Source organism: Berghia stephanieae, chromosome 4, assembly GCF_034508935.2.
Source record: "Berghia stephanieae isolate SIO BIC M18660-M18661 chromosome 4, UCSD_Bste_1.3, whole genome shotgun sequence".
Taxonomy (NCBI): domain Eukaryota; kingdom Metazoa; phylum Mollusca; class Gastropoda; order Nudibranchia; family Aeolidiidae; genus Berghia; species Berghia stephanieae.
Genome location: NC_088363.1, coordinates 83,786,569 through 83,795,362, shown reverse-complemented (window position 1 = coordinate 83,795,362; position 8,794 = coordinate 83,786,569). Strand labels below are relative to the sequence as shown.

The following is an 8,794-nucleotide window of genomic DNA, read 5'->3' as shown; positions in this document are numbered from 1 at the left end:
TCCTATCATCTGGTTAGACGATATTTAGTGACAAAATGTAGAACAAACATATAAAATTGTTCTCATACTTTATGCAATGAAAGCAATAAATAAAGCGATGTAAGTATGATGACATGATCTTCGGACCATTACTGTCAATGTTATACTTGTACAACTTTCCACGTTGTTATGCTTGTGTGTGTGTGTGTGTGTAGGGGGGGGGGGGAACTGTTACTGTTATGAAACGTCATGTTCAATTTACTGTTTATATATTATTTTATTAATGTATTTTAAATTCATACATTGTAAATCAAATGACAAATTGCCATTTTTTTGAAAATAAAGATGAATTCCATGATGCCTTGTTTTTCCCCAGGTCATGTCAAATGACGGGCTACTTGCCCAGTGAGTTGGCCGGCATGTCTCCTTACTGCTTTATTCATTCGGATGATCAGGAACACGTGGCTTTTGCTCACAATCAAGGTTAGACATTCTTCACGACTGCTGCACACCCACAAAACGTTTTGACTTTTTTTCATAATATACGTAGATCAATTAAAATTTTAAATGATCCTCACTTTGCTGAATAGTCTCAAACCCTGATACTGCTTTGAAGGGAAAATTTAGATATCAATATTGGACTGATAACATTTGAGGATTTTTATTTAAACTTGGCAAATACCAACTTGAGGTCTTGTCTTGTTACTTAAAATTTTTTTTAATGTTTCTAATTTCAGCTTTGTATTGAAGCACCGTCATGATATTTTCTTTATTTGTTCTCCCACCCTCTACATTTGTAACATTTATTGCCTTTTGGAAAGAATTTAAAATGAATAATCACCTCTTTTGCGGTTTAAAAAAATGGAGCATAGTGGCATCTTAGTTTCATGATTTCTCTTTTCTTTTCCAACAGATAAGCTATGAATGTTAAAAATTAAAATTTGGCAGGTATTTTTCTGAATGTCTTATCTATATCTCAAATATTCTATCTATCCAGCCTTGATCAGTGCAAATGGAGCTATTAGTACGTATCGAATGTACACCAGCAGCCATGACCTTATCTATGTGCAGACCTCCATGCAGTTGTCCAGGGACAAGCACACCAACAAGCCCAAGTCCCTTGTCTGTATCCATAGAGTTCTCGAGTAAGTAGGATGAACAGAATAGTCTCATTTTTCTGACATGTATGTCATTTTAGATTTTTTTTTTTTTTTAATAGTACAAATCTTATATTTAGTGTCGGTTTGTTAAGATCAACTGATCATGGGATGATCCTATTTATACAAGACACCAATAACATAACCTGAAAAATTCACTTCAAGCGCCAGACCACGATCATGAGTTTAAATTAACAGTTCTTTTAATAGAACACTCATCGCCTCGGAGGCAAACGATCTGTCATAGTAATCAGGTCCAGACAGTGTCTTGGAGAGGAGGTGGGGGTTCGGACACTTTGGATTGGAGGTGAGGGTTCGGACACTTTGGAGAGGAGGTGGGGGTTCGGACACTTTGGATTGGAGGTGAGGGTTCGGACACTTTGGATTGGAGGTGAGGGTTCGGACACTTTGGATTGGAGGTGAGGGTTCGGACACTTTGGATTGGAGGTGAGTGTTCGGACACTTTGGATTGGAGGTGGGGGTTCGGACACTTTGGATTGGAGGTGGGGGTTCGGACACTTTGGATTGGAGGTGAGGGTTCGGACACTTTGGATTGGAGGTGGGGGTTCGGACACTTTGGATTGGAGGTGGGGGTTCGGACACTTTGGATTGGATATCTTCCTTTGCTAGATCTGATCGAAAGTATAATTTGGATAAACCACACTCCTGTCTAGATGTTTGCAATCTGTTGTTGCTGTTTAATGCTGGAGAAATCAGAAACTTTATGTTTAGCTCCTTGGGCCTTGTACGGCTCATAATGTTTTTTCCTTCTAAAAGTTGTATCATTTCGGGACATTGCCTTCCACACTGATCATGCAGTGCAGCTCTGCCACTGTCTCTCCAGTCCAGTCGAACATATCCTTTGTCTCTCTCCAGTGTCACCTTCCTCTGTTCACGTACTTTTCTTCGTAGAAATTTATTTTGAAATATTGCTGTGTCTCCATGTATGGATTAGTTTATGATGTGAAAACTGTTGTGATTTTGATATTCCCCTCATATGTCTATTACTTTTGTACAACTCAGTAACCATGTACTTCCATATATACAATGATTTTTATTTCTTCTGTTATTTCAGTGAGAAGGAAGGGAGGGATCAAATCAACAGCTGTCACCAGGAGATTATGCGAAGCAAAGTTAACCCCTCAAAAAAATTCACCATGTTAGACATTGAAAGAACTGTTAAAACTTTAGAACAAGGAGGTGTTGCATCAAGAACGATTCCATCCAAAGGTGGAATGATGAACAGTCGTCTCACAGATAGCTGTACCTCAGATGGCACTGACTTGCTTAGGAGGAGATTATTCCTTCTGTTGAGTGTACCACCTTCTCCTTCTACAGAATTTTCTCATACATCCACAAGGGGAAGAGGAAGGGGTGGATACAGAGGTCGGAATAGCCCCTACCAACGTCACAATAGTCTCCAGCATCAGCCACAGCACCAACAGTCTACCGTATCTCTTAATCGACATATGGCCTACTCTCCAGGATCTCCTTTATCCAGTCAAGGCAACGCTTACAGTGGAATGAAAGACGTTTGGAATCACCAGCATCATTTACATCATCAACACCCTCAGCAGCAGCAGTATCTTCATCATCAGCATCCTCAACAGCCTAAACTGTATCGGCGCCATAACTCGCACCCCGGTGGACAGCAGCATTTACAACAACCACAGCAGCATCTGCATCATCAGCATCATCAACAGCAACACCATCATCACCATCATCAACAACAGCATCAAATGATGATGTCCCCTCCGGCAGGCAGATCGCCTTACCCACACCAAATGTCCGTTCCGAGTCCTGCCATCAACACCAGCCCCATCTCAACGGGTGGATCCACTCCCCGAACCAGCAGTCCTGTATCCTTTGTGGATCTGCTTTGTGATGACACGGGACCCCATTCAGTACCCACGCCTGACTCGCACCACAGTTATCACAATGATCTAATGTCTCTGAAGAAGCCCATGTTACCAAGAGGACGCGGTCGAGGGAGAGCTAGAGGACGACCTAGAGGAAGTGGTCGGGGAGCTAGAGGAAGTGGAAGAGGTGTTGGGCGACCTCGAGGAAGCCGAGGAGGAAGAGGGAGGGGTCGAGGTCGGGGTCAGGCAGCTGCACAACTTGCTGCCATGAGAGAAATGTCAGCTGGAATGAAGCGTTCCATGAGCTTGGATTATCAAACTCAGTACTCAAACAGTGATCCGGCCATGGTGGGGAGTCATAGTCATCCTGGAGGAATATTAACTGGACATTTGGACCCAACAGGTCAAGTCGAACCAAACATGCATTCTTCTATCCCTTCGGTTGTTGAAAATGAGGGCAATACCAGTTTTGAGAGAATGTTGTCAGAGGAGAGTGGAATGTTCCGCAGTTGCTCCCCGGAAAACTTTGATTTTTTAGATTCATCGACTTCCCAGAAGAATTTTGATATGAGAAGAGTGCCTAGTTTAGAATTGCTGTCTCCAGAGTCAACATCTAGTCAAGAATGTAGTATTGGTGATAGTCAAACATCATTCAAAGGCATGGTGCCTAGCAGTTTTCAGTCATATAGAGGAGGTCAAAAACAACGATCTCGTCATACGAGTCAGGATCACTTCATGGCTGGAATGTCTTCTTTTTCATCACACCAACCAGAGAAGCGAGAATCCATTTCAAATCTCGGTGGAAGTCTTGATCGTGACAACATTCCTCTTGGCTCTAGTATAGAAAGGTTCAATCAATACTTTATTTCCAACAAATCTTTGAAAGCTGGTAACAAAACTAAAGGCACCCTTCAGCATTCGGCATCTTTTCCAAGTTCAAGTAATAATAGTAATAATAATATTAATAATAATAATAATAATAATAATAATAATAATAATAATAATAATAATAATAATAATAATAGCAATAATAATAATAATAATAATAATAATGATGATAATAATGATAATGGTAATAACAACAACAACAGTACCAGCACCAATATCAACAGTGATGTTAATTCTAGCACTAATAGTAACAGCAACAGTCAAGGAGATGAAACGGATGTGGAACATTCTATTTTGGGAAATTTGTTGAAAGGACCTATTAGTTCGGATGGAGTTAAAGTACCCCCTCATATTGGAATAGGCTGCCTACCAGAGTACCCTAAAATTAACCCCAGGAAGAACTCACTAGTTGGAACAAATGCAGGAAATTCTGACAATGGGATGGGAGCAGAACCTAACTTGTCATCCAAGATGTCGGTAGACATATCTGGGTCTCCTCTCTCCCCAAACAGTAACATTGGAAATACTACAGTGAAAGGTGAGAATGATTATGAAATGATATAAAAGTTAACTCTTTCCTTACCGATCATTTTCAGTATTTTCCCAAAAATGTCAGGATTACCCAGCAGAAAAGATTGATTTTTTAAAACTCAAACAAGCTCTCTACAGAACAATTTTTTATAATTAAACAAGATCATTGTGATATACAAAATAAATCTGAATAAGAACCATGTATATAGTGTCGTAACAAAAGTGACGATTCTGCTGTAGGTGGTAAGGAGAGGGTTAAAGGGATGCCTTATGTGACCCAAAATTGAAATGTTCTAAGCAAAAAAAGAAGACGGGTTCATGAATTTTGGCACCATATATATGGAGAAAATGTGAGTTGATCCTTACTCATTGTGTGTGTGTGTGTGTATATATTTATATATCTACATAAACGTACACATACACATGAGAGTGAGTCAAAAAGTAATGGGACAAATGTCCTACTGAGTTCATTTCATGTGACGTCATATTTGGCTCAATTGAACTAAAAAGTTTAATTCTGACAAAGTTATGACAGTTCAAAATGGCTGCCCCCATCTCTCTCTCTCTCTCTCTCTCTCTCTCTCTCTCTCTCTCTCTCTCTCTCTCTCTGTCTCTCTCTCTCTCTCTCTCTTTCTCTCTCTCTATCTCTCTCTCTTTCTCTCTCTCTATATAAATAAAGTCACTCACGCATTTTTTGCCGAGACAGTTGTTTCTATGGCCTCCATGTCATCAGTTAACATATTAGCTCTAACCAACATTATCGAGCACTCTCGTACTGACACGTACCAACCAACACTCGTATATATATATATATATATATATATATCTATATATATATCTATATATATATATATATATAATATATATATATATATATATATATATATATATATATATATATATATATAAGAGAGAGAGAGAGCGCGTGTGAGAGAGAGAGAGAGAGAGTGAGAGACTGACTGACTGACTGACTGTAGAGGATAACATGATTGCTATCACAAAAAGACTCCTAAAGCTGACTTTACAATGTGTAATCAAATAGAGTTGTAAAGGGCTTGCTGGGTAATAAAGTCTTGTAGAATGTCGTGAGGGGGGATTGAAATGAGTATTATTGTTAAATATGTATATTGTTTTATTCCCACTTTCAGTCCTAGTTGATTTAGCAAAATCAAATCTGCCATTGTAATTATACTGTTGTGACTGGGTGGGGATCCTGACCTCCAATAGCGGGCAGGGAGGTACATACTGTGTCTTCTATCCCCTTATATCTGTTATCCAACATGCTTTCTGTCTTTGTCTCGGAATGGGATTACTTGGTTTTGTCCTGGCACTGGCCGGAATCTTAGCTGGGAGGGAAACAGTCAAATGCAGTTATTGTTTTAGGAGATGATATTTTTTTCCTTGTAAATCATCTCTCTGTTATGTATTATTATTTTTATTTTGAATGTATAATGTAAGCATTTGAGTGTGTTCCTCTTTGTTGGATTTTATGCTTGTGTCTGGATGAGACTTGTAGGTGATTTCGAACTAAGTACATTGGTGGTGTGCTCTTGGAATCTACATCTGATCCCTATTTGTTCTCAATTCCCCTTTGTCTTACTTTTTCTTGGGTGCTTTAATTGTAATTCTAGAACTTTTTACTATCCCATTTTCTTCCTTTTTACTGGCGCTGATATAACCTAAATGTGTTGCAAGCGCCGTTAAACCCTTAAAAAACAAAAAACAAACATACTGTTGTGAATGGATATATGAAGATATGATTCAATGAACTAATGCATGAAGCAATTTTACTTGTTTTCAAGCATTAAGTATGTATAGTATAGTGGCACTTTATAAATAGTTTTTCCAATTACATTTTCTAAAATCCCTTCATCTTTGACATTATCTGCTGTTCATTTTAAATTCAACATACATTTGCGTCTCTCTATGATAGATTGAGATTTCTGTGTGAATTTTCAACCATTCAATACTTGCCAACTGTTCAATATTAATTTGGGTCTTCTTTCTTTGTCTTCAGGTCCACCCAACCCCAGTTTGTTTGGTCTAGATGGCAGTAATCCACAACCCTCAGCCATGTTTGGTCTAGATGGCAGTAATCCACAACCCTCAGCCATGTTTGGTCTAGATGGCAGTAATCCACCACCCTCAGCCATGTTTGGTCTAGATGGCAGTAATCCACAACCCTCAGCCATGTTTGGTCCTCAATCCGGTAATTTACTTGGTTCCAAGTTCTCTTCAACTCAAGAAAGATGCCAATATGATAAATGAATGAAGTTGTCCTTTTACTTGCGAAGCGAGTGCTCTGCAGAGCTATTGAGACTCTATTTGTCATTAAACTTTAAAAATAATGACGACGCCTTATAGGCATCAAGTCTCATCCTATATGTTATTGTTGTCTAGGACAGACTTGCAACTACTTTGACTGGGTGAGGTTCCTGACCTCCCATAGTGGGCAGGGAGGCACTTACCGTGTCTTCTATCCCCCTATATCTGTTTTCCAACTTGTTTTCTGTCTTTGTCTTGGAATGAGATTACTTGGTTTTGTCCTGGCTCTGGGAGAGAGACAGTCAAATGTATAGTTAGAATTTTGGGAGATGATATTTTTTTTTCCTTGTAAATCATCTCTCTCATTGTGTTAATTTTTTGAGTGTATCCCTCTTAGTAGGGACTTGTGCTTGTGTCTGGACGAGACTTTTAAGTGATCTCAAACTTAGTACTTTGATAGTGTGCTCCTGGAATCTATATCTGTTTCTTATTTGAACCTTCCCCTTTGTCTTACTTTTTCTTGGGTGCACTATTTATTATTCTTCAATTTTTTAATTTCCCATTTTCTTCCTCTTTACTAGCGCTGGTATGACCTTAATGTGTTGCAAGCGCTGTAAAACCCTTAATAACAAACTACTTTGAGCTCACTTACTGGATATTATTTTGTTCAAATTTCAGAAATGTTTATGATATTATTTCAGGTCCAATCAATCCGGTGTCCGAGATGCAAATGTTCTCTGACCAGCTTCAACAAAAGCACAAATCCCTGGAGCAGAGCTTTGTCTCCCAGGAACACCTCCTGAGTCATCTGGAGTCCAACATGCAGCAGGCCGTCTACAACAGTGACCCAGAGTCCTTGTATGCCAGACTGAATGCCAGATTAGATGTCATCAAAGTAAGTAGGTGATTCCATCTCAAACCCCCCCCCCCCCCCCTCCTCCTCCTGCTTCTTATCTCCCTATATCTACACTCTCTTGTGTTATCTCCCCTTCCACCTCTACTTTGATCTGTTTTGGTTGTTCCGTATTTGATTTCCTTTGGGAATTTGTACATTTTTTTGTTTATGATCCATCCCTCACATGTCAACTCCATAAAATACCTTGGAGTCCATCTCAATAAGAAACTAAAGTGGCAAACCCATATAGAACATATGACAGCAAAGGCAAGTAGGATGTTGGGGTTTCATGAAGAATTAAAGCCCAGGTGTAAACAGCACTTATCAGGCCAATATTAGAATATGCCAGCACCATGTGGGACTCCTACACAAAAAGGACATAGACAAGGTTGAAAAGTACAAAGAGCAGTTGCAAAATTCACAACGGGATGCAAATCCAGAGAACTGGGTTGTGTCACATCCTCTTTCCAGTCAATGGAAACCTTAAAAAAAACTAGTGCAAGATAATCCATATCGTAACCTTCCACAAAACCATCAACGACCCAAAGGCAGCCATCATCATCCCAAATTACATAAAAAGTAAATCGGATGATTCGCTTCATGTAGATACAGTACATCACAATGACTATACTACATACAACCATGTACAAGAGCAGACACATACAAAAACAGCTTGTTCACCACCATAGATGACCGAAATTTTCTGCGACAGACATAAGGGACATTGAATGCTTGGAAATTTTCTAAACAGTTTTGAATGCACATGCTCATCAAAGCAATCTGTGACTGTTCCCTGTTTTGATTGGACTGTAACTGAACATTTGTGGGGATGGGTCCGTGGGGCCTTTTTCAAATAAAACGCATTGAAGATCGAAGGTTGAAGATGAATATGTACCGTTGTTAGTTAATCAGTTTCCCTTTATTCATTGGTCAATGTTTTCATACTATTTTTATAACTTTCCCCCTCTCTTAATATTACCAACTTATGATTAATTCTGTAAGATTGATACAACCAACTTGGTTTTTTCAAGCTAAGTTTTGTCATATTGTTTAATTCATACCTATTAATTTATATTTGGTCACACAACCTGTACTTTGGTAATGATGCTATCCTACCCTCTTGGCTAAGGTATGCAGATGCATGTCATTTTACAGGTATTTTTCAGTTTCATTGGAAAGAATCAATCATAACAACCTGGCATATTGTCTGTAGTTGTGAT

General features: G+C 39.0%; 1 protein-coding gene across 4 annotated transcripts in view; it reads left to right on the top strand.

Annotated features, from left to right (window-relative positions):
• LOC144971412 (uncharacterized) overlaps positions 1–8,794 on the top strand; it is a 113,078-nt gene that overhangs the window by 94,519 nt on the left and 9,765 nt on the right. For all 4 annotated transcript variants that reach the window (XM_078912275.1, XM_078912276.1, XM_078912278.1 and 1 more), the window contains 5 exons: positions 356–462; positions 977–1,124; positions 2,212–4,421; positions 6,432–6,623; positions 7,381–7,574. In XM_078912275.1, the coding sequence (XP_078768401.1) occupies positions 356–462; positions 977–1,124; positions 2,212–4,421; positions 6,432–6,623; positions 7,381–7,574 (2,851 nt within the window). The remainder of the gene's footprint in view (positions 1–355; positions 463–976; positions 1,125–2,211; positions 4,422–6,431; positions 6,624–7,380; positions 7,575–8,794) is intronic.